At 41.4% G+C, this 25,717-nt stretch overlaps 1 protein-coding gene across 1 annotated transcript in view; it reads left to right on the top strand.

Annotated features, from left to right (window-relative positions):
* OCA2 (OCA2 melanosomal transmembrane protein) overlaps positions 1-25,717 on the top strand; it is a 287,151-nt gene that overhangs the window by 105,435 nt on the left and 155,999 nt on the right. The window contains exons 7-8 of the mRNA XM_032395393.1: positions 6,937-7,030; positions 23,290-23,383. Of these exons, the coding sequence (XP_032251284.1) occupies positions 6,937-7,030; positions 23,290-23,383 (188 nt within the window). The remainder of the gene's footprint in view (positions 1-6,936; positions 7,031-23,289; positions 23,384-25,717) is intronic.

Here is a 25,717-nt window from a genome sequence, read left to right as displayed (position 1 = left end):
TTTCCCTCCCTTCCCCTGTGGTCCTCCACACTATTCCTTATGTTCAACATATGAGTGAAACCATATGATAATTTCCTTCTTTGCTTGACTTATTTCACTTAGCATAATCCCCTCCAGTTCCATCCATGTCAGTGCAAATGGTGGGTATTCATCGTTTCTGATGGCTGAGTAATATTTCATTGTATATATGGACCACATCTTCTTTATCCATTCATTTGTTGAAGGGCATCTCAGCTCCTTCCACAGTTTGGCTATTGTGGACATTGCTGCTATGAACATTGTGGTGCATGTGCCCCTTCTTTTTACTACATCTGTATCTTTGGGGTAAATACCTAGGAGTGCAATCACTGGGTCATAGGGTAGCTCTATTTTTAACGTCTTGAGGAACCTCCTTACTGTTTTCCAGAGTGGCTGTACCATCTTGCATTCCCACCAACAGTGTAAGAGGGTTCCCCTTTCTCCACATCCTCGCCAACATTTGTTGTTTCCTATATTGTTAATTTTGACCATTCTAACTGGTGCATACAAATGGCTAACAGACACATGAAAAAATGTTCAGCATCACTAGCCATCAGGGAAATACAAATATTTTGGAAGACTTTGAGAAGGATTGGCATTAATTCTTGAAATGTTTAGTAGAATTCACCAGTGAAACTATCTGGTCTTGGGCTTTTTTTTTTTTTTTTTTTTTAAGACTTTTCATTATTTATTCAATCTCCTTACTAGTAATGGGTCTATTCAGATTGTCTTTTTTTTTGTGATTCAGTTTTGGCAGGTTGTGTGTTTCAAGGAATTCGTCCATTCCTTCTCGGTTGTCTAACTTGTTGTCATATAACTGTTTATAGTAGTCTCTTATGATCCTATGCAATTCTGTGGTATCAGTTGTGATGTTTCCTTTTCCATTTCTATTTATTTGAGTCTTCCTTTTTTCTTAGTCTAGCTAGAGGTTTGTCTCTGGTTTCCTTTTGCTCATTAAACACATTTAAGACAGTTGATTTAACATATTTGACTTATAATTCTAATGTCTGGGTTTCAGGGATGGTTTATGTCAAATTATTTTTAATTTTTTCACCTGCAAAGGAGCCATACATTCCTATCTCTTTGTATGTTTTGTAATTTTTTTTTGTTGTTGAAAACTGGGCATTTTTGGTATTATGTTGTAATAACCCTGGAGATTTAATTCCCCTATTCCTCAGGGAGTGCTAAATCTTGCTTGCTGAAAGGCTAGAGCCATTCATTTCTGATTTTTCCAAAATTTTTTTTTTTTGCAAAGTGTGCATTTTTTTGTTGTGTGCAGCCATTGGTGTTTCTCTTCTATTATTTCTATAGTAAAGCAGTATTTTGAAAAAAATTTTCTTAAGGGTGGGTACAAATAGTTTCATGAAGTCTCCTGGGATCTGTTTCATCCCTCAGGGATTAAAACAATGGCCAGCATCTGGGCTGACCCTCAGGGATTAAAACAATGGCCAGCATCTGGGCTGACCCTCAGGGATCAAAAGCAGTGGCCAGTAATCAACACACATACCCAGTTTTTGGAGGACAAGATCCTTTTTGTCCACCTTGCTAGCACGAAGTTGCACATAAAGGTGGCTATCTGCCACAGGGCTGGGAGTATGGAGAATGGTAACCAGTATAAGAAAGGCCAAAATTAAATAGCTTCTTTTTTAATCTCTTCCCTGGCTCCTGCAAGTGTTTGTCCACACTCCAGGTTTCCAGAATAGTTAAAGGCATACCTCCGAGACATTGTGGGTTTGATTCTAGACCACACAATAAAGCAAATATTGCAATTCAGTGAGTCAAATGCATTTTTTTGTTTTTTAGTGCATATAAAGTTATGTTTACACTATATTGTAGCCTATTAAGTGTGTAATATAGCATTATGTCTAAAAACAATGTACATTAATTTAATTTAAAAATACTTTATTGCTAAAAATGCTAACCAGCATCTGAGCTTTCAGCGAGCCATAATCTTTTTGCTGGTGGAGGGAATTATCTTCATGTTGATGGTTGCTGACTCATCAGGGTGGTAGTTGCTGAAGGTGGGGGTGGCTGTGGCAATTTCTTAAAACAAGAAAACAATGAAGTTTTCCATATCTATGAACTCTTCCTTTCATGAACAATTTCCCTGTAGCATGTGATGCCCTTTGATAGCATTTTACCCACAGTGGAACTTCTTTCAAAATTGGAGTCAGTCCTCTCAAAATCTGCTGCTCTTTATCAGCTAAATTTATGTAATATTCTAAGTCCTTTGTTGTCATTTCAACACTCTTCACAACCTTTTCACCAGGAGTAGATTCCGTCTCAGGAAACCACTTGCTTTGCTCATCTGTAAGAAGCAACTCCTCATCTGTTAAAGTTTCATCATGAGATGACAGCAATTCAGTCACATCTTCAGGCTCCACTTCCAATTCTAGTTCTCTTGCTATTTCCACCCCATCTGCAGTTGCTTCCTCTACTGAAATCTTGAACCCCTCAAAGTCCTCCATGAGGCTTGGAATCAGCTTCTTCCAAACTCCTGTTCATGTTGATATTTGGACATCTTCCCATGAATCATGAATGTTCTTAATGGCATCTAGAATGGTGAATCCTTTCCAGAAGGTTTCCAATTGACTTTGCCCAGAACCATCAGAGTAATCACTATGGCAGTTATAATATTAAAAAAACTTTTTCCTAAACAATAAGACTTGAAAGTTGAAATTATTTTTTTAAATTTTTAAATTTTTTTATTTTTAAAGATTTTATTTATTTATTTGACAGAGAAAGAGATAGCAAGAGAGGGAACACAAGCAGGGGGAGTTGGAGAGGGAGAAGTAGGCTTCCCACTGAGCAGGAGCCCGATGCTGGGCTTGATCTCAGGACCCCGGGATCATGACCTGAGCTGAAGGCAGACGCTTAATGACTGAGCCACCCAGGCGCCCCCAAGTTGAAATTATTTCTTGATCCATGGGCTACAGAATGGATGTTGTGTTAGCAGGCACGAGTACAATATTAATCTCATTGTACATCTCCATCAGAGCTTTTGGATAACCAGGTGAATTGTTCATGAACAGTAATATTTTGAAATAATTTTTTTTTTCTGAGCAGTAAGTCTTAACAGTGGGCTTAAAATATTCACTAAACCATTTTGTAAACAAATGTGCTGTCACCTAGGCTTTGCTATTCCATTTTTAGAGCACAGGTAGAGTAGATTTAACATAATTCTTAAGGGCCCTCAGATTTTTAGAATAGTAAATGAACATTGGCTTCAACTTAAAGTCATCAGCTGCATTACCCTCTAGGAAGAGAATCAGCCTATCCTTTGCAGCTTTGAAGCCAGGCACTGAGTTTTCCTCTTTACCTATAAAAATCCTAGATGGCGTCCTCTTCCAATAGAAGGCTGTTTTGTCTACATAAAAATCTATTATTTAGTGTACTCACCTTCATTAATTATCTGAGTCAGATCTGGATAACTTGCTGCAGCTTCTACATCAGCACTTGCTGCTTCACCTTGCACTTTTATGTTATGGAGACAGCTTCTTTCCTTAAATCTCATGAACCAACCTCTGCTAGCTTCAAACTTTTCTTCTACAGCTACCTCACCCCTCAGCCCTCATAGAATTGAAGAGAGTCAGGGCCTTGCTCTGGATTAGACTTTAGCTTAAGGGAATGTTGTGGCTGGTTTGATCTTCTATCCAGATCACTAAAACTTTCTCCATATCAGCAATAAAGCTGTTTTACTTTCTTATCATTTATGTGTTCACTGGAGTAGCACTTTTAATTTCTTTCAAAAACCATCACTATAACAAAAATAATCATAATGAAAAAGCTTGAAATATTGTGAAAATTACCAAAATGTGACACAGAGATCCAAAGTGAGCAAATGCTGTTGGAGAAATGGCGTGCCAATTGACTTGCTCCATGCGGGGTTGCACAGACCTTCAACTGGTAAACAATGCAGTATTTGTGAAGCACCATAAAGGAAGGTGCAATAAAGAAGGTATACCTGTATTGTTATGGTTTGAATTGTGTCTCCCCAAAAGATAGGTTAAAGTCCTAATCCCAGGTTCCTGAAATTGTGACCTTATTTGGAAATAGGGTCTTTATAGAGATCTTGAAATTAAAACTAGTTCATTACGATGGGCCCTAATCCAATATGACTGGTATTCTTATAAAAAGGGGGAGTTTGGATGCAGAAGCAGGCATGCAAAGAAGGAAGAACATATGAAGACACATAAAGAGAAGCTGGCCATGTCACTGGAGTAAGGCACCTGTAAGCAAGGATTGTTGGCAACCACCAGAAGCTAGGAGAGGCAGGAAGGATCTTCCCCTAGAGTTGTCAGGGAAAACATGGCCCTACTAACAGGATTTCAAACTTTATAACTGTGAGACAATGTATTTCTCTTGTTTCAAGCTACTTTGTTATGGCAGCCCTTGGAAATTTATACAGTTACTTCATAGTTGTTGTCTTTAATAATTGTTTGGGTGGAGGGGTGGATTTCTGGAGCTTCCTATTCTGCTATCTTCTATGACATCCTTATTTATTATTTAATTTTTTCTCTCTTTCTCCACTTACTCTAATGTAAGCTCTGTGAGGGCAGGGAATTTTGTCTTTTATAGGAACTGCTATGTGCACATAGCATTAACAGACAAGTACTGCAGCAGTAGGTCATTTATGAATAATTATTGAATGCTTTAAGACACAAAGGAACATGGACAAGGTAATAAGGTCCCACCCTGGTAGAGGAGTAAGGTGTGTATTAAATGTAACAATGGCGATGTTTCTAGGAAGAAGTTGCTGCAGCTGAGGTCGAAGAGGTTGCTGCCTGTGTTCTCCTTTAGGATTTGGATGGACTCCTGTCTCACATTGAGGTCTTTCAACCATTTGGAGTCTATTTTTGTGTGTGGTGTAAGGAAATGGTCCAGTTTCATTCTTCTGCATGTGGCTGTCCAATTTTCCCAACACCATTTGTTGAAGAGACTGTCTTTTCCATTGGACATTCTTTCCTGCTTTGTTGAAGATTAGTTGACCATAGAGTTGAGGGTCCATTTCTGGGCTCTCTATTCTGTTCCATTGATCTATGTGTCTGTTTTTGTGCCAGTACCATACTGTGTTGATGATGACAGCTTTGTAATAGAGCTGGAAGTCCAGAATTGTGATAATGTATGGTGATTAACATAATAAAATTAAAAAAATAAATGTAACAATGGAAGTAAGTTCTGGGCATGATGTGATATAAAACATCAGCCACTTTGGGAAAGTCAGGGAAGGTTCCAGAGGACAGATGCCCAATGCTGTGTGAAGCTGCACTTTTCTTGCTCCCCCAAAGAGCCAAAACTTCAAGTTTGAAACTGCCTTTGTGACAACATTTGGGTTCATTATGAGACAACAAAAGCCAAGATTGAAATAAGCCATGAGGGCTGCTCAGGGGCTCCTGTACCAGGAGTTTCTGTTTCTTCCAGTTAATATTTGGGGCTGCCAAAAATGAAAAAGTGAGCTTTTTAAAATGCTCCTATGACCCAACAAATAGTAAGGCTCTTTGTCAGACCTTACAAGGCAACTCTGGAGGACTGTATGCAGGGCTGGCCGAGCAACATGTGCAGTAGGCTGGTAGAGAGGAGTGTGTGCAGTAGGTGCATAGGTCTGCAGGTTGGCTGCAGCCTGCTGGTCAGTCTCTGCTGGGGCTGCTGGGGCCCCCTCAGCATGTCCTCCCTCTGGGGACCCCATAGGGCTGCAGTATTTCCTAGGGCATACCCATCTTATGGCTGAACCTGAAGCTCCAGAGAGTCTTGCAGTAACATAGGATGCTTCTTTCTAGTCCACCTACCTTTCATTGGTCAAAGCAAGTCACTGGCTAAGCCCAATGTCAGTGGGGTGGGGGAATGGATCTTTCTGCCGCACTGGGGGCCACCACAGAGGCATGCATGTAGAGTCCTACTGCAGGGATAAAGAACTAGGGAGTAATCCAATCTTCCTAGATAAACAACGAGGCATTACTTTTTATGATATCAAGTGACCTGCTCTCCAGAAAAGCATTGTTCTGCTGTCCCCTGATTCTCTACAGCAAATGAAATCACATGTCACATATCTTCCCATTGGTTTCAGCTTTCTTCTTGTGACTTTGGGAAATCCTTTCTGAAGGGATTACCATTGGAGCCCCCCCCCCTCCTGCTCTTTAGAGATGTTCACACAAGGCAACTTCCCTGAGGCAGCAGATTCAAGCGTCCCTCCTTAACATCTTGTGGGCTGCCCTGAGGTGCCCAGCAGTGACAATATAGACCAACATTCCCCCCAAGCCAGCTGGAAGCAGGCCTCATGGCTATATCCTCCCTCTGGCTACATTCTCCTCCATTAGCAACATGAGCCACAAGGGGATATGCTTTTGGAACACAAATTTCTTACAGAAGCTTCACAACTGCTACATTTTTTTTATAACAATAATGTAAAATTCATCTCTGTCAGAAAGATACACTGGATGCTAGCATGACTTACTAGAAAACACTACTTTCTAGTTATTGAATCGATACCTGTTATCATAAGAACATCAGCAGGGTCGGGAAGACTGCACAGAGGGCAGTGGTGAGAAGTGGTTTAGCACAGGTTTGCCATTTTGCAGTTTGGAATCAGAGAACTGTGTTCAGGTTCCAGTTTGGTCACTTATAAGATATGTGTCTCTCCATGCCTTGATTTCCTCATCTATTGATTGAAGGAATAACAAATACACCTGAGAGATGTTTGAGGATTAGATAAAAGGGTATGTGCATGGAGTTAGGATAGGACTTGGTCCACTGCAGGGCTAAGAAATGCTGGCTAGATGGTTATGGTTATGGTCCCAGCCACTGCAGGAGGTTCTACAGGATTTTACTGAAAAAGTGCTTTGGATCTTGCAAATCAGTTACAGTATGGGAAGCTCCTCTAGGTTTCCATGGATGTGATTTTAGTGCTCTTTTCCTCTACAGATTCCTGTGCTCCTGAACCTCAGCCAAGACCCCGAGGTCAGCCTGCCTGCACCACCACTCATGTATGCCCTGGCCCTTGGTGCCTGCCTGGGAGGTAAGGGGGTGCTGATGCATGCAGGGAAGGGGCCACTGACACTGCAGTGACCCCAAACTGATGGTTTATACATGCCTAATTGAAGGTAAATTAAGGAGAGTTTGGATGATTTCCTGAGTAGAAACCCACCTTCAGCTTTGACTGAAACAATTCTAGAAGTGAAGCCTGGCCCTTGCCCCCTCTGCAGAACATCCCCTGACATCCCAAGACCACAGTCTGGGGACGATCATTACTGACATCTCAAAGTGAATGTGCTCCCACACTACACCCACACTGTACCCACAGATGTGGCTTATGTTTGGAAACAGATTTCGAATCAGAAGCCATCCTCAGCTGTAGTTTTTATTCCCTCCATAAGGGGTTGGGAAGTGATGAATGGGTAAACAAAGAACTAGAGACCCTAACCTAAGAGTAAGAAGAAAGATTAAATTTTTTTCTTTTTTGGAGAGGCGTATTGTCCTTTAGAGAATTTGAGAAGTGAATTAGTGAAAGTGTCAGGAGAGACTAACCTCTGGTGAGCAAACAGAGGGCTTGGATAATCTTTTGAGGGAGGTGTGTTAGAGTTAGAGTCCTCATATTTAGGAGGCCTAATCACCTTTGGGAACACAAGAGGTTTTGGAGAATCTTAGATAAACATACCAGATACATTTTAAGTTTTTATTCTTAAATCCAGGCATGCTTAGATAATCCAGCTTGCTTTGTTCTTTGATTGATCTCTGTTAAATCAATAACTTTCTGTTTAGTTTATCTCTTTGTTTATAAAGGGGGATTAATGTTATTCAGTGAAGTTGCTATGATTTCTGGAGGCAGCTAATTCACCTCATTCAGCAATTGAGACCTCAAGTTCTGAGCATCTGCTATAACCTGACATTGTGCTTTTGAGTGGGGAGACGGTCACCTAAGCTAAGGTTACACCTTAAACAGATATGTCCTCTCATGGTGGAATGCACAGAGTGCTTAAGGAGCACCAGAGAGAGACTAGAGGAAAAGTCAGAGAAGGTCCTCCAGAGAGGAAACTTTTGAGCTGGGTCTCAGAGGCTTCTCTTGGGCTAGTGCTGATTCCCTAGAACATGTAGAATGAATGCGGATGGGGTTATCAAAGACAGAAGTTAACATGGACCATATATATGGCTACTAACCTAAAATATAAATCAACACCTGTTGACTGAGGCCCTTTTGAAAGCAGGGGTACAGCTGTAATGAATAATAAATGTATTAAGCCTTGGGGTCTTTTTAATAGTAGCTCTGGTCATTGAATGACACTTGTTCCTGGATTGCAGATGCCCAGTTGTGCGGAGTGTTAACTCTACACTTATTCTGTCAGGGACCCTCTTTCATTGACTCAGTTTGGAATTACTTTTTTAAAAATTGTGGCAAGGCTGTTGAATCACAGACCTGTACCTCTGAAACAAATAATACATTATATGTTTTAAAAAAAGAAGATAGTAGGAAGGGAGAAATGAAGGGGGGCAATTGGAGGGGGAGACAAGCCATGAGAGACTATGGACTCTGAGAAACAAACTGAGGGTTCTAGAGGGGAGGGGGTGGGAGGATGGGTTAGCCTGGTGATGGGTATTAAAGAGGGCACGTTCTGCATGGAGCACTGGGTGTTATATGCAAACAATGAATCATGGAACACTACATCAAAAACTAATGATGTAATGTACGGTGATTAACAAAACATAGTAAAATTAAAAAAAAATTGTGGCAAAATGTACATGGCATACAATTTACAATTTTAACCACTTTTAAGGCTATACAACATTAGCAGCCATTAGAGAAATGTAAATTAAAAGTACAGTAAGATATCATCACATACCTATAAGAATGGCTAAAATAAAAATAGTAACAACACCAAATATTCACAAGGATGTGGGGAAACTGGATCACTTATACATTATCACTGGGGCTGTAGAAGAGTACCATCACTCTGGAAAACAGTTTGGCATTGTCTTTAGAAACTTAACCTGCAACTACCATAAAACCCAGCAATTGCACAACTGGGCATTTATTGTACAGAAATGAAAACTTATGTTCACCCAAAACCTACATACAAATGTTGATGGAAGCTTTATTTGTGATAGCCAAAAAGTAGAAATAAACCAGATGTCCTTCAGTAGTAAACAGTTAAACAAACTGTGATACATCCCTACCATGGAATGCTACTTGACAGTAAAAAGAAATTAAGTATTGACACACAAGGCAACCTTAATGAATCTCCAGGGAATTATGTAGAGTGAAAAAAGTCAGTCTCAAAAGGTTACAGACTGTATTATTCGATTTATATGATATTCTTGAAGTGATGCAGTTGTAGAAATGCAGAATAGATTAGTGGTTAGTGGGGGGTTAAGTACAGGGCAAGGTGGAAGGAAGTGTATCTGGCTGTAAAAGGACAATAGAAGGGATCATTTTGGTGATGAAAATGTTCTGTATATTGACTGTATCAATGTCAGTATTCTGATTGTGACATAGTACTATGGTTTTGAATTATATTACCTTTGAGGGAAACTGGTAAATGGTACATGGAATCTCTTCATATTATTCCTTACAACTTCATGTGAATGTATAGTTACCTCAAAGTAAAACTTCAGTTACAATAATAGAAAAACAAAAAGCCAGAGGGAAGAATGTTCTTATTGATTAAATCCATAATTACTAAACTAAGTAAATATGGATAGATTGCCTCACTGAAAAATAAAGTCAAGGAAATACTCCAGAATCTAGAGGCAAAAGTCAAAGAATAAATTACAGAAGAAAAATAATATACATAAAAGTTCATTATGGGAAATCCAATATTTGACTTCTAAGAAAAATCTCAGGAAGGACAGAATGAAGTGAAGGAAAGAATTTATCCAAAAAAATAATAGAAGCAAATTTTCCAGAATAGAAGCAACATACCTAATACCTAATGCCATGTTTGTGAAATTTGAGAACGCTATGGAGGCTTAGAAATTTGCCCAATTGTCATACAATAGTAAATCTCAAAACTGGGTATCTAGCAGTTCAGCTCCAGAGTTTGTTTTCCTAAGCTCTCTTTATGTTGAAAACAGGTAATTAGAAATACCAGGTTCAGCAAAAAATGGTACAAAAATATTAGTGTTCAAATTTGAAGCAAATTAAAATGAGATATGATCTTAAGCAAATGATAGAACACAAGAAATGAGACTTGATTGAACCTTGGTCCTGGTGGATGTCTTGGCCCTACAGGGATGGCATTTACATAGTCTGGTTGATGTAAATGTTGCTGACTGGTTTTCCCAGTTGGAACAAACATATATCTAACCCAGGAAGTCTTAGCTACTTGTAAAACATACTATGGTTGTTAATTTCCTTGACAAGCTTTTCTATTTCATTTGGAGGTCTTCAGAATCCAAATCTAGCATTCTTTCCATTATACCTGCTGATACACTCTATTTCCAATGTGTTTGTGCAGGACCCGCTGTCTGGCTAACCCAACACCCAACACTCTCTTCTCTTTCGTGTCCCTCTACTAAAATAGTTGCTCTGGTGGCTGGTCTACACTGTTTGTCTCATTTTGCTGACTAATAAGACATGAGGGAAACCTGTTTGGGAGCCTCTTGACATAGATTTTGCCCTTCTGATGAAAATGTATTGGTACCAGTTCTTTTCCATGCTTCCTATCTTAGATGTGACCATGAAACCATCTATGATGGGATGGAGAGGCCAAGAGAATTGTGAAGATCCGCCTCTGAAATTACTTACAAGACACTGACCTGATGCTTGGCAGCCCTCCACCCCCAGACTTCTTGTTACATGGGAGGAGATTATTTTCCTTTGTGTGTAAACCACTGTTATCCAGGTTTTCTGTTACCTGTAGCTAAAAACATTTTTAAAAGAATCAGCCATCCAAAAGAATGAAATCTTGCCATTTGCAATGATGTGGATGGAACTAGAGGGTATTACACTAAGCTAAATCAGTCAGAGAAAGACACATACCATATGATTTCACTCATATGTGGAATTTAAGAAACAAAACAGATGAACATAGGGGAAAGGAAGGGAAAATAAAATAAGATGAAAATAGAGAGGGAGGCAAACCACAGGAGATGCTGAACTCTAGGAAACAAACAGGGTTGCTGGAGTGGAGGTGACTGGGGAGATGGGGTAATTGGATGATGGGCATTAAGGAGGGCATTTAATTAATGAGCACTGGGTGTTATATGCAACTGATGAATCACTAAATTCTACCCCTGAAATTAATAATACACTATATGTTACCTAAATTGAATTTAAATAAAGAATTAAAAAAAAAAAGAAACAGTGTTCAGTGAAACTTAATAAGTTAATGCACCACTTCCCAGGTTATGAGGTGTTCAGGAGGCCAAATGACATCATGCAAACGGGTGACTGAAAGGCAAGTCTTGGGGAAGGCGGTCAGGCTGTGAGGACATATCCCAGGGTAGAAAAGGCTTTTGGGGAATAGCAATTATGCCATCTGTGCTGTATTCCTGAAAATGTGGCTAGGAGTCAGATGTACAAAAGCCGAACAACTGCCTTACATGAGAGCAGTCAGCCCAGTCCTTGCTCATTTCTCTGCCTTGTCTTCGCTCTAAGGAAAGAGTTTGAGCAATGGGGCTCCTCACTTTACCCCTCTTTCCCCACCAGCCCCTCCTCATAATGCCTGAGTTGTCATGAAGCCAGGAGACCAAGCTGCTACCCCTTCCCTTGGATCCTTGAAAATCTCCCCATTCCATTCCCTGAATCCAGAAGTGCTCTGGAACAAATTTACCTATGAGCCAGTGCACCCTGGCAACATGAGGCAGGAAATGGAAAGGGCCTTTCATTTTCTGTCCAGTGGTCTATTGCAGTTGAGGAATTCATACCAACTGGAAAGAAAGGGGTATTTTTCAATCATTAATCCCTAACAGGAGATAAGTAAAGTGTTGCTTTTTAGTTTAAAGCTCACACAGGTTGCCGAATGTGACCCTGGGCCACGTGTTAAGCTCCGTGCTATCCAGGAGCAGAGCTCTCCATGTCAAGTCCTGGAGTAGCATTGTTTGTGGGTGGCATGGCAGATACCACCCAGACACTGAGGGACATGCTCTGCAATGGAGGCTGGCAGGGCAGGGCCATCTGAGGATCATGGGCCTTGGCAGACTTTGGGAAACAATTGCACGGCATGATGGCTCACCAAGGTGTAGAACCTCACTGGCAGGTCTCCTCACCCAGAGCAGGAGCCAGCTGGCTGGCAGGGTCAAGTGATGGATATGTTGGTATGACAGCACCAAGAGGAGGCTGTCTGGGGCCATCATTGCTGTGGAATTTGTACATCACCACCTGCTCAATACCTTTAGATGCTCTGCATGACTGTCTACAGAAAGACCTTGGGCCTATATCATAAAGATTGAATCTTGCCCTCTCTGATCCTCCTCTGGAGTCAAAACAGCTGATCCTAGTCCTGGGCTTGTCACTTCCTAGCCCTGACATTTCAGTGTGTTGCCTTTCTGTGCCTTAGTTTCTTCATGGAGACACTGGGGATCTCAGGGGTCATGGTGAAGATGAGATGCCAAGCCTTTAGAATGCTTCTGACCCCTTCTTCTTCTTCTTCTTTTTTTTTTTTTTTAACATATAATGTATTATTTGTTTCAGAGGTACAGATCTGTGATTCAACAGTCTTGCACAATTCACAGTGCTCTGACCCCGAGGAGACACTGAGCAGACATCTGGTCTTGTCCTTCCCAAATCCTTTAGCAGAAATCACCCCACACTCAGCCTGCATATGCCCCCATGCCTTGTTGAAACTGGTTGTTTCTTCTCATTCTCATGGTGCCTCCTAAATCTCCTCTTCCTTGGGGAAACCCTACTACCTGGTCATGGCCTGGTGACCCCAGCCCTCTGAGCATTTCTCTTGGCCTCTCTGACCTCATGCCTGCTATGCATCTCCTGTCTCTCCAAGAATAGATTCCCCATGAGCCCCCAGAGGACATGAGCTGATATGTCCACAGAGAGCAGCCTGCTGGGGTGGAAAGGAGAGCTGCCTAGGGTTGGGAAGTTAGCAAGAAGCTAATGGATATCAGGGAGGGGGGTAGAGACAGATGTCAGAATTGAGATGAAAATATAGACTCAGTTCTAGCGGGTGTCTGAGACAAGAGGTCTCAGAATGGTCCTGGAATCCTGGGAACACCTGCATGAGCTTTCTGTCACTACCATAACACATAGACAAACTTTATCTATTATCTCATGTTTCTTGTCTTCCAGGTAAGGGTGGCTCAGCTGCATCTCTACTTAGAGTCTCATGAGGCCAAGATCAAGGTGTCCCCAGGCTGTGCTCCTTTCTGGTAGCTCTGGGATGGGTCTGCTTCTGAGCTCACTCAGATTATTGTTAGGATCCAGGTCCTTGCAGCTCTAAGAGTGGGTCCCCATCCATTGCTGCCTGTTAGCTGGGCTGCCTTTAGCTCCGAAGGACTCTCTGGTCCTGGCACTTGGGCCCAAATCTCAGAGATAGCAACACAGTGTGGAATCCTGCTCATGGTGGGGATACCTCCACTCCCCTTTGGGTTCTCTCCTAGGATCTCTCTCTCTCTCTCTCTCTCTTTTTTTCTTCTTGGCTATTTCTTTTTATTATGTTAATCACCATACATTATATCATTAGTTTTTGATGTAGTGTTCCATGATTCATTGTTTGCGTACTACACCCAGTGCTCCATGCAGTATATGCCCTCTTTAATACCCATCACCAGGCTAACCCATACCCCCACTCCCATCCACTCCAGAACCCACAGTTTGTTTCTCAGAGTCCATAGTCTCTAAGGTTCGTCTCCCCCTCCGATTTCCCCTGATTCAATTTTCCCTTCCTGCTATCTTCTTCTTCTTTTTTTTAACATATAATGTATTATTTGTTTCAGAGGTACAGGTCTGTGATTCAACAGTCTTACACAATTCACAGCAATCACCATAGCACATATGCTCCCCAATGTCTATCACCAGCCACCCCATCCCTCCTACCCCCCACCACTCCAGCAACCCTCAGTTTGTTTCCTGAGATTAAGAATTCCTCATATCAGTGAGGTCATATGATACATGTCTTTCTCTGATTGACTTATTTCACTTAGCAGAATAGCTCCAGTTCCATCCACATCATTGCAAATGACAAGATCTCATTCCTTTTGATGGCTGCATAATATTCCATTGTATATATATATACCACTTCTTCTTTATCCATTCATCTGTTGATGGACATCTTGGCTATTTCCATAGTTTGGCTATTGTGGACATTGCTGCTATAAACATCGGGGGGCACATACCCCTTCGGATCCCTCCATTTGTATCTTTGGGGTAAATACCCAGAAGTGCAATTGCTGGATCATACGGTAGCTCTATTTTCAACTTTTTGAGGAACCTCCATACTGTTTTCCAGAGTGGCTGCACCAGCTTGCATTCCCACCAGCAGTGTGGGAGGATTCCCCTTTCTCCACATCCCCGCCAACATCTGTCATTTCCTGACTTGTTAATTTTAGCCATTCTGACTGGTGTGAGGTGGTATCTCATTGAGGTTTTGATTTAGATTTCCCTAATGCCGAGTGATGTTGAACACTTTTTCATGTGTCTGTTGGCCATTTGGATGTCTTCTTTGGAAAAATGTCTGTTCATGTCTTAAGCCCATTTCTTGATTGGATCATTTGTTCTTTGGGTGTTGAGTTTGATAAGTTCTTTATAGATTTTAGGTACTAGCCCTTTATCTGATATGTCATTTGCAAATATCTTCTCCCATTCTGTCGGTTGTCTTTTGGTTTTGTTGACTGTTTCTTTTGCTGTGCAAAAGCTTTTTATGTTGATGAGGTCCCAATAGTTCATTTTTGTCTTTGCTTCCCTTGCCTTTGGCGATGTTTCTAGGAAGAAGTTGCTGCAGCTAAAGTAGAAAAGGTTGCTGCCTGTGTTCTCCTCTAGGATTTTGAGGTCTTTCAACCATTTTGAGTCTATTTTTGTGTGAGGTGTAAGGAAATGGTCCAGTTTCATTCTTCTGCATGTGGCTGTCCAATTTTCCCAACACCATTTGTTGAAGAGACTGTCTTTTCCACTAGACATTCTTTCCTGCTTTGTTGAAGATGAGTTGACCATAGAGTTGAGGGTCCATTTCTGGGCTCTCGATTCTGTTCCATTGATCTATGTGTCTGTTTTTGTGCCAGTACCATACTGTCTTGATGATGACAGCTTTGTAATAGAGCTGGAAGTCTGGAATTGTGATGCCACCAGCCTTGCTTTTCTTTTTCAACATTCCTGTGGCTATTCAGGGTCTTTTCTGGTTCCATACAAATTTTAGGATTATTTGTTCCATTTCTTTGAAAACAGTTGATGGTGTTTTGATAGGGATTGCATTGAATGTGTAGATTGCTCTAGGTAGCATTGACATCTTCACAATATGTTTTCCTCCAATCCATGAGCGTGGAACGTTTTTCCATTTCTTTGTGTCTTCCTCAATTTCTTCCATGAGTATTTTATAGTTTTCTGAGTACAGATTCTTTGCGTCTTTGGTTAGATTTATTCCTAGGTATCTTATGGTTTTGGGTGCAATTGTAGATGGGATCGACTCCTTCATTTCTCTTTCTTCTGTCTTGTTGTTGGTGTATAGGAATGCCACTGATTTCTGTGCATTGATTTTATATCCTACCACTTTACTGAATTCCTGTATGAGTTCTAGCAGTTTTCGGGTGGAGTCTTTTGGGTTTTCCACATAAACTATCATATCATCTGCAAACAGTGAGAGTTTGACTTCTTTGCCAATTCAGATGCCTTTTCTTTCTTTTTGCTGTCTGATTGCTGTGGCTAGGACTTCTAATACTATGTTGAAAAGCAGTGGTGATAGTGGACATCCCTGCCACAGTCCTGACCTTAGGGGGAAAGCTCTCAGTATTTTCCCATTGAGAATGATATTCACTGTGGGTTTTTCATAGATGGCTTTTATGATAATGAGGTACATACCCTCTATCCCTACACTCTGAAGAGTTTTAATCAAGAAACGATGCTGTACTTTGTCAAATGCTTTTTCTACATCTATTGAGAGGATCATATGGTTCTTGTTCTTTCTTTTATTAATGTATTGTTTCATATTGATTGATTTGCACATGTTGAGCCAACATTGCAGCCCAGCGATAAATCCCACTTGGTCGTGGTGAAAAATCTTTTTAATGTACTATTGGATCCTATTGGCTAGTATTTTGGTGAGAATTTTTGCATCCATGTTCATCAAGGATATTGGTCTGTAATTCTCCTTTTTGATGGGGTCTTTGTCTGGTTTTGGGATCAAGGTAATGGTGGCCTCATAAAATGAGTTTGGAAGTTTTCCTTCCATTTCTATTTTTTGGAACAGTTTCAGAAGAATAGGTATTAATTCTTCTTTAAATGTTTGGTAGAATTCCCTTGGGAAGCCATCTGGCCCTGGGCTTTTGTTTGTTGGGAGATTTTTGATGACTGCTTCAATTTCCTTAGTGGTTGTAGGTCTGTTCAGGTTTTCTATTTCTTCCTGGTTCAGTTTTGGTAGTTGATACATCTCTAGGAATGCATCCATTTCTTCCAGGTTATCTAATTTGCTGGCATAGAGTTGCTCATAATATGTTCTTATAATTGTTTTTATTTCTTTGGTGTTGGTTGTGATCTCTCCTCTTTCATTCATGATTTTGTTGATTTGGGTCGTTTCTCTTTTCTTTTTGATAAGTCTGGCCAGGGGTTTATCAATCTTGTTAATTCTTTCAAAGAACCAGCTCCTAGTTTCGTTGATCTGTTCTACTGTTCTTTTGGTTTCTATTTCATTGATTTCTGCTCTGATCTTTATTATTTCTCTTCTCCTCCTTGGTTTAGGCTTTTTCTGCTGTTCTTTCTCCAGCTCCTTTAGGTGTGGGGTTAGGTTGTGTATTTGAGACCTTTCTTGTTTCTTGAGAAAGGTTTGCATTGCTATATATGTTCCTCTTAGGACTGCCTTTGCTGCATCCCAAAGATTTCAAACACTTGTGTTTTCATTTTCTTTGGTTTCCATGAATTTTTTAAATTCTTCTTTAATTTCCTGGTTGACCCATTCATTCTTTAATAGGATGCTCTTAGCCTCCATGTATCTGAGTTCTTTCTGACTTTCTTCTTGTGATTGAGTTCTCGTTTCAAAGCATTGTGGTCTGAAAATAGGCAGGGAATGATCCCAATCTTTGGTACCAGTTGAGACCTGATATGTGACCTAGGATGTGATCGATTCTGGAGAATGTTCCATGGGCCGTAGAGAAGAATGTGTATTCTGTTGCTTTGGGATGGAAAGTTCTGAATATGTCTGTGAAGTCCATTTGGTCCAGTGTGTCATTTAAAGTCTTTATTTCCTTGTTGATCTTTTGCTTAGATGATCTGTCAATTTCAGTGAGGGGGGTGTTAAAGTCCCCCATTACTGTGTTGTTGTCGATGTGTTTCTTTGCTTTTATTATTAATTGGCTTATATAAGTGGCTGCTCCCTTGTTAGGGGCATAGATATTTACAGTTGTTAGGTCTTCTTGTTGGATAGACCCTTTAAGTATAATATAGTGTCCTTCCTCATCTCTTACTATAGTCTTTGGTTTAAAATCTAATTTGTTTGATATAAGGATTGTCACCCCAGCTTTCTTTTGGTGTCCATTAGCATGGTAAATGGTTTTCCACCCCCTCACTTTCAATTGGGGGTGTCTTTGGGTCTAAAATGAGTCTCTTGCAGACAGCATATCGATGGGTCTTGTTTTTTTATCCAGTCTGATAGCTTGTGTCTTTTGATTGGGGCATTTAGCCCATTACATTCAGGGTAACTGTTGAAAGATATGAATTTAGTGCCATTGTATTGCCTGTAAGGTGACTGTTACTGTGTATTCTCTGTGTTCCTTTCTGGTCTATGTTGCTTTTAGGCTCTCTCTTTGCTTAGAGGACCCCTTTCAATATTTCTTGTAGGGCTGGTTTTGTGTTTGCAAATTCCTTTAGTTTTTGTTTGTCCTGGAAGCTTTTTATCTCTCCTTCTATTTTCAATGACAGCCTAGGTGGATATAGTATTCTTGGCTGCATACTTTTCTCATTTAGTGCTCTGAATATACCATGCCAGTCCTTTCTGGCCTGCCAGGTCTCTGTGGATAGGTCTGTTCCCAGTCTAATGTTTCTAACATTGTAGATTACATATCTCTTCTCCCGAGCTTCTTTCAGGATTTTCTCTTTGTCTCTGAGACTTTTAAATTTTACTATTAGATGTCAGGTTGTTGACCTATTTTTATTGATTTTGAGGGGGGTTCTCTCTGCCTCTTGGATTTTGATGCCTGTTTCCTTCCCCAAATTAGGGAAGTTCTCTGCTATAATTTGCTCCAATATGCCTTCTGCCCCCTCTTTCTTTCTTCTACTGGCACCCAATTATTCTAATATTGTTTTGTGTTATGATATCACTTATCTCTTGAATTCTGCCCTCGTGATCCAGTAGTAGTTATCTCTCTTTTTCTCAGCTTCTTTATTTTCCATCATTTGGTCTTCTATCTCACTGATTCTTTCTTCTGCCTCATTTATCCTAGCAGTTAGAGGCTCCATTTTTGATTGTCCTCATTAATAGCCTTTTTTATTTCAACTTGGTTAGTTTTTAGTTCTTTTATTTCTCCAGAAAGGGTTTCTCTAATATCTTCCATGGTTTTTTCAAGCCCATCTAGTATCTTTAAAATCATCATTCCGAACTCTAGTTCCAACATCATACTAATGTCCGTATTGAGTAGGTCCCTGGCAGTCAGTACTGCCTCTTATTCTTTTTGTTGAGGTGATATTTTCTGTCTTGTCATTTTGTCCAGAGGAGAATAGATGAATGAGAGAACAAAATGCTAACAGGGTAACAATGACCCCAGAAAAATATACGCTAAACAAATCAGAAGAGACCTGAAACTGGGGAAAAAGAAAGGGAAAGAAAGAAAAAAGAGAAAAGAAAAGAAAAGAAAAAAGAAAAAAAAAGATGCAAACAAACAAACAAAAAACAGAATATGATCAAATATGATCAGGCTGATGCATAGATTCGTGCCACACCCTAGATTTTCGGCATATTTTGGTTTGTTAGAAAAAAGTGCTTCCCAAAATTTCAAATAAAGAAAAACTTATATATGTACAAAAATAAGGGTAAATACAATGAAGGGATGGAATTTGACTGTAAAGATGAAAAGTATAAAAGATTTTATAAAAGGAATTGATAAGATAAGAAGTTGGTTGAAAAAAGAAAGAAGAGGATTTAAAAAAAAAAATGGAGAGAATGTGATCAGGCAGGAGACTAGAACAAAGCCATACACTAGAGATTTAGGGTATATTTTGGTCTGTTAGAAGAAACTGTATCTCAAAATTTTAAAAAGAGAACAACATTATATATATATATATATATATATATATATATATATATATATATATATACCAAAAATAAGGTTGACTCTAAAAATGAAAAATAAAAAAGATTTTTTTACAAAAGGGATTGATAATATGTTGGTTGAAAAGGGAAAAAGAAAAATTCAAAAAAAAAAAAAAGAAAAGAAAAAGAAAGTTGAAAAAAAATTAACTTTGAATGACTAAGGAATCATGGTAAAAAAGCCATGAATTCTATGTGCAGTATTCCCCTAGCGATGAAATTCTACTGTTCTCATTGATCGGTAAACTTGGTCTTGGCTGGGTGTTCTTCCTGATCTTCTGGGGGAGGGGTCTGTTGTCGTGGTTCCCAAATGTCTTTGCTGGAGGTAGAATTGCCCCACCCTTGCTGGGTCTAAGTAATTTGCTCAGTTTTGCTCTCGGGAGCCTTTGTTTCGTGTAAGTTTTCCGTACAGCTTTGGAGGACGAGAGTGAAAATGGCGGCCTCCCAATCTCCACCCCGGAGAAGCTGAGAACTCCGGGCCCCACTCCTCAGTGAGCCCCCAGAGAAAAGCAGTCAGTCACTCCTGTCTCTCCAGTCTCCCACCGCACTCCGTGCTCACCCGGTCTGTGACTATCTCTGGCACATGACCCGTGTGGAGTCTCTGAACCCAGCAGATCCCTGTGGTGCGTTCCCATGCTGCTCCTCCCAGGGCAGGAAGGTGAGTCTCCCTGGATCTGCCACTTGTTGGGTCCCTGCTGGAGGAGCAGTGGCCCGACTGTGCCACGGATCATGGTTTATGGCAACCCGGAGCTGAAAGCCCGCTCCTCGGCTTTGTCTCTGCAGCCGGCTTACCCGCTCCGATACCTGGGATCTCTGCTGCACTCAGGCACCCCTGGTCTTTCTGTGACCCTGAGGGTCCTGAGACCACACTGTCCCAGAGAGGGCTCCACCCCCCACTTAGCCACTGGAGCGAAGTCCCTCAGCAGAGCCGACTTCTAAAAGTTCCGATTTTGTGATCTGCTGCTCTATCACTTGCCAGTAGCGGCTGACGGAGGCCTCCTCCCCCACGGCCTATCTTCCCAAATATCACCTTGGATTCACTTCTCCGCACGTCCTACCTTCCAGAAAGTGGTCGCTTTTCTGTTCAGAGAGTTGTTGCTATTCTTTTCTTTGATCTCCTGTTGAGTTCGTAGGTGTCCAGAATGGTTTGATCCCTATCCAGCTGAATTCCTGAGACCAGATGAAATTTAGGTCTCCTACTCCTCCGCCATCTTGCGCCTCCCCACATCATTAGTTTTTGATGTCGTGTTCCATGATTCATTGTGTGTGTGTAACACCCAGTGCTCCATGGAGTTTGTGCCCTGTTTAATATCCATCACCAGGCTAACCCATCCCCCCGCCCCCCCCCCCCTAGAACCCTCAGTTTGTTTCTCAGAGTCCATAGTCTCTCATGGTTCCTCTCCCCCTCTGATTTTTTCCCCTTCATTCTTCCCTTCCTGCTATCTTCTTCTTCTTCTTCTTTTTTTTAACATATAATGTATTGTTTGTTTCGGAGGTACAGGTCTGTGATTCAGCAGTCTTACACAATTTACAGTGCTCACCATAGTACATACCCTCCCCAATGTCTATCACCCAGCCACCCCATCCCTCTCACCCCCCACCACTCTAGCAACCCTTAGTTTGTTTCCTGAGATTTAAGAATTCCTCATATCAGTGAGGTCATATGATATATGTCTTTCTCTGATTGACTTATTTCGCTCAGCATAATACCCTCCAGTTCCATCTGTGTTGTTGCAAATGGCAAGATTTCATTTCCTAGCATCTCTCTGACCCTCTGTGATCTCTCTGACTCTCCCCACTCCATTTCTTCTACTATCCTCACCCCCACTGGGTTCTCTTTGACCCCCTTGGTATCTCTCTGACTGTCTCCTTAAGGTTGCTCTTCTGCTTCCAGCTGGAGAAAGTTTTCTGCTTTTAAGGGTTCATGTGATCCAGTGGTCCACCCAGATAATCCAGGGTAATCTCCCTCTCTCAGGGTCCATAACCTGAATTACTTCTGCAAAGTCTCCTTTGCCATACAGCATAACATAATGACATAACCACAGGTTCTAAGGATTAAGGCGTGGACTTCTTTGCAGTTGGTGTAGGGAGCATTGATCTGCCTCCTACACCACCTGGAGCAAGCTAGTATCACCTGTAGCCTGAAGTGTCCCCCAGCCAGGCTCCCTGCTTCCTCTATCACCACCCTAAAATCTGTCCTTCACACAACAGCCTGGTGTCAGCCTGTCATGCTCTTCTTTCCCCTTGGTAATGGGCAAATCCTCCACTGCCCTTCCTGATTCTCTGGATAGGGCCATATACTCTGAAGTGCACTGAGAAACAGTGGGACTGTCAAAAAAATGGGACATCAGAAACACAGTGACCACAGACAGAGTGGGCCAACCTCAGGGAGGCATTGCCATCACAAAGCTTGGGCTTAGTGGCTGCAGGGTGCTGGGGAGACCCTGAGGTTTTTACTGAGTTCTTAAGATCCAATGTCTTATAATTTTGATTCCTCAACTATATTTCATCCTTCGAGCAAGCTTATAAATGGATGCAGCATGCTATTTCAGAGGTTTTCACTGAAAAAAAAACTCAGTCTAAGTCTTCTATGGATGAAAAGCAGAGAGAATAAGATGAGGCTTGAGCTTGCTTTCATGAGCCTTTGCACAGGCAGTCTGGGCTGCATACCTGTCAGGAGGTTGTGTTTCCTGCCATGTTTCAAGGAGTAGGTAAGGACCACGAAGAAGGAGGGGAGCAGGAGCATGTGTTCAGTGGAGTGTTATTTGCACTGACATCTCCTCTACAAGGGCCTCTCCTGAGGAATAGACCCCAGGCTGTGTGCCTCCTCTAGTGGAGAAATCCAGAAGTCCACGTTGCTCTGAGATTATTTATTCTGCACTTCTCTCCATGCTCAGTGCTCCAGAAGACCCAGAGATAAAATGGTGCTGGGTTCTCAGAAAAGGCAGCACTTAGGGGCTCAGCTTATGCACCCAGGACTTCACCCTGGGTCCCCCTCCTCCTGCTCTGTTACTTTTATTGTCCAATTTCAGGGAGGCTGCTCCCTTGTGTCAACATGCAGTAGGAAGCTCCAGATTTGTGTCTTACAGTTCACCAGTCCTTAGGAAACAGAGTCTTTTCCTTAGTGGTTTATGCACACATGTCAGAGCTGAGTAAAATTGGCTGAGCCTGGGTCATGTGCCTATTCCTGAACCCTGACCTCTGTGGTTGGGGGTTAACAGATGCTGATTGGTTTCATCAAGCAAATTCACCCTTCCCTGAATTAGTCACCATGTTGGGGGCTGGCCTTGGGCCACATCCCTTACCATGAGGCCTCAACAGTATGTATGCATGTGCAGGTTATGATTCCCCACAGATCATATACACTGTTAAAAAGGCTCACACAGAGAGGCATTTTATTATCCTCTTTGTTTGCATCCATCCTTCCATCCACAGACAGACAGTGTTTTCTGGTGGGTGTCCAGGCCTGGAGTCCTGAGGAAGGTGGTTCTTATCTGAGATCCCAAGTCCGCTGTTCTGAAAACACCTATTCTCTCCTATGGTTGTTTGTCTGGCTTACATTTTCCTCTAAAAGATAGATGCCATCATGTGCCACAGTGATTTGCCAATTCTCCTTAGCATTTCCTCTTTTCTATCACATAGAGCAGTCATAGTCTTATCTGTAAGTGAATTACAGTACTTACAAGCAGAAAATTTATTTTCTGGTTGTCAGTGTTTTGTTTTCTGCAGATATTTGCAAAGCAATCACTTTGATAGTACCTGTAAAGTAATCATCAAATCAAAAGGCTGTGAGATGATCCGAATATTACAGAACGAAAGAGAACAGAAGCCTACCACCAAGATAAACTGAGATTTTATTTTACTTTTAAAATTTTGATTCCAGGCAATGGGACACTGATTGGAGCATCAGCAAATGTTGTTTGTGCAGGAATTGCAGAGCAGCATGGATATGGATTCTCTTTCATGGAATTTTTCAGGTACTTTAAAACTCATTTTAAATTTCTGTTTGTTTAATCCCTTAACTCACTTAATTAAAAAAAATAGCAATGCAAACTGTTAAGCACTAGGATAAGCATATTTTTAGCAATTAGACGTTAGTGTCGGTGAGCTTAGCTAAAAAAAAAACACATTAAAAATTTATTGCTGGGATTAGCTTCATAACACAGAGCATGATTCAGATATTCTGAATAATTCCGATTGAGTCTAGGGGTCAAGAAATTGTTGTGGGCTTGCTGGGTGTTTTATGTTGTTCTCTTGAAAATTCTAACAGTGATTTGTGCCTTGACTATCTATGACTGGGGTGCTTAATGAGAGTCTGAACACCCCCTACTAGGCTGCCCAGTGAAAAAGCCTGCACTGGAAAGGACCCAGGAATATTGCTGATAGGGAACAGGCATTCATGTGTGGGCACCTATCAGGAGGGCAGTACAGAGATGAGGCCCAGCATGGGGAAGAGCTGCCAGTGCTTCCTCTTGCAAAGGAGAACCTGCTCCAAGGGAGCAGGGCCCTTGCTGGGGTCCTGACTCCCAGCTTGCCTGTTTTCATATGGCACCACTGCACTTTGGAAGCAGATGAATGGGCAGAATGGACATTGGTGATCCTCATAAAATGGTGCTGCTAAAATGAACTGACATTCATTTGGTGTTGAACAAGATTTCTGTCAAAGTTTTTGGACTATAAACTCACAGCACGTGTATACATAGCGATGATTCTCAGAACCAGCCCTGCTTAAGATTTGGAACAGCAGCTCTGCCTGAGAGGCAGAGTGACCTGCAGCCTGTGGAGGCTGTGACCTCGGGCTTCTGCAGGGTACTACTTGGCTGGGCTGGGCTGGGCTAGGGGAGAAAACCCCAGCTGTCATACCCAGGTAAGAATCAACATCAGTCTCTACATATAACACTGAATTTTGGAAGACTTATTATGCTGACCATTACTGTTGTTCATGAGTGGCTAATAATTCTTGACAATTTTTTTGGGACACTAACATTTATTAATAAATACTCCTGGAAGACTTGGGCATGGGACGGAGGGATGAGACTGGACAGTGAGCCGTGGGGACACTGAACGTGCATCTCTCAGCAGGACTCTGGCACGTTGCTTCCCCCACAGCTAAGAGACGGGATCTGAAACTTAGCAATTGACCACTATCTGCCTGTTTAGATAGACATCATCAGCCTCTGCTAAACATATAAGGAATAATCCTATCACTTAAACAAGAGTTTTCTTAATGAGAACAGCATTCACTATAGCAAATTCAGCAGTGGCCTTAGCAGTATACCCACCTCATCATCTCATCTTTGCTGCAGAGTCAGTGAGGGTTCATACCTGGAGCACAGCTAAGAAAGGGGTTCAGAGGCAAGTGCCCTAAGAGGGGCAACAACAAGAGATATAGACTTGCACCCCCAAATTCCAGGGCTTCCTCATTTGGACTGGATTGCCAATTTCTGTAGAGCCGGAGGGCTGTTATTCACTTGTCCCTGGTCTCCTCCTTTGGTTAGCCAAGCATATGATACACTGGCCCTCTACCTGTTGGCAGCCCTAGCTGGACTCAACAGCAGGGACTCTCATGGCCATTTAACAGCACTGGTTGGTCTCACAAGTAGGCTTGAGAGGCCTGATATTAATATCATAAAAGATTAGAAGGTTTTTAGGGCAACAATACATGCTGGTTGGATATTTTCTCCAGTGTAACTTTGACACAGTAATCAGGAATATGGAAAAAGCCCAGATGTCCATCAACAGATGAATGGATAAAGAAGATGTGGTATATATATATATATATATATATATATATATATACACAATGGAGTATTACTCAGCCATCCAAAAGAATGAAATCTTGCCATTTGCAATGATGTGGATGGAACTAGAGGGTATTATGCTAAGTGAAATAAGTCAGAGAGAAACAAATACCATATGAATTCACTCATATGTGGAATTTAAGAAACAAAACAGATGAACATAGGGGAAGGGAAGGAAAAATAAAATTAGATGAAAATAGAGAGGGAGGCAAAACATAAGAGACTATTAACTCTAGGAAACAAACTGAGGCTTGCTGGAGGGGAGAGGAGTGGGGGGATGGGGTAATTGGGTGATGGGCATTAAGGAGGGCATGTGATGTGATGAGCACTGGGTGATATATGCAACTGATGAATCACTAAATTCTACCCCTGGAACTAATCATCATCATCAGGACATCTGCCTGACTGAAAGGGTTGGTGTGCAGCCACTCAGATTATGCACAGAGCTCAGGGTTCAACTCCAGTGGGTGATGTATTGTGCACACTGAACTTATTAAGTAGGCCTTGTAT

This window comes from Phoca vitulina, unplaced genomic scaffold, assembly GCF_004348235.1.
Source record: "Phoca vitulina isolate PV1807 unplaced genomic scaffold, GSC_HSeal_1.0 scaffold84, whole genome shotgun sequence".
In the NCBI taxonomy this organism is placed as follows: Eukaryota; Metazoa; Chordata; class Mammalia; order Carnivora; family Phocidae; genus Phoca; species Phoca vitulina.
This window is presented reverse-complemented; position numbering and strand designations above follow the sequence as displayed.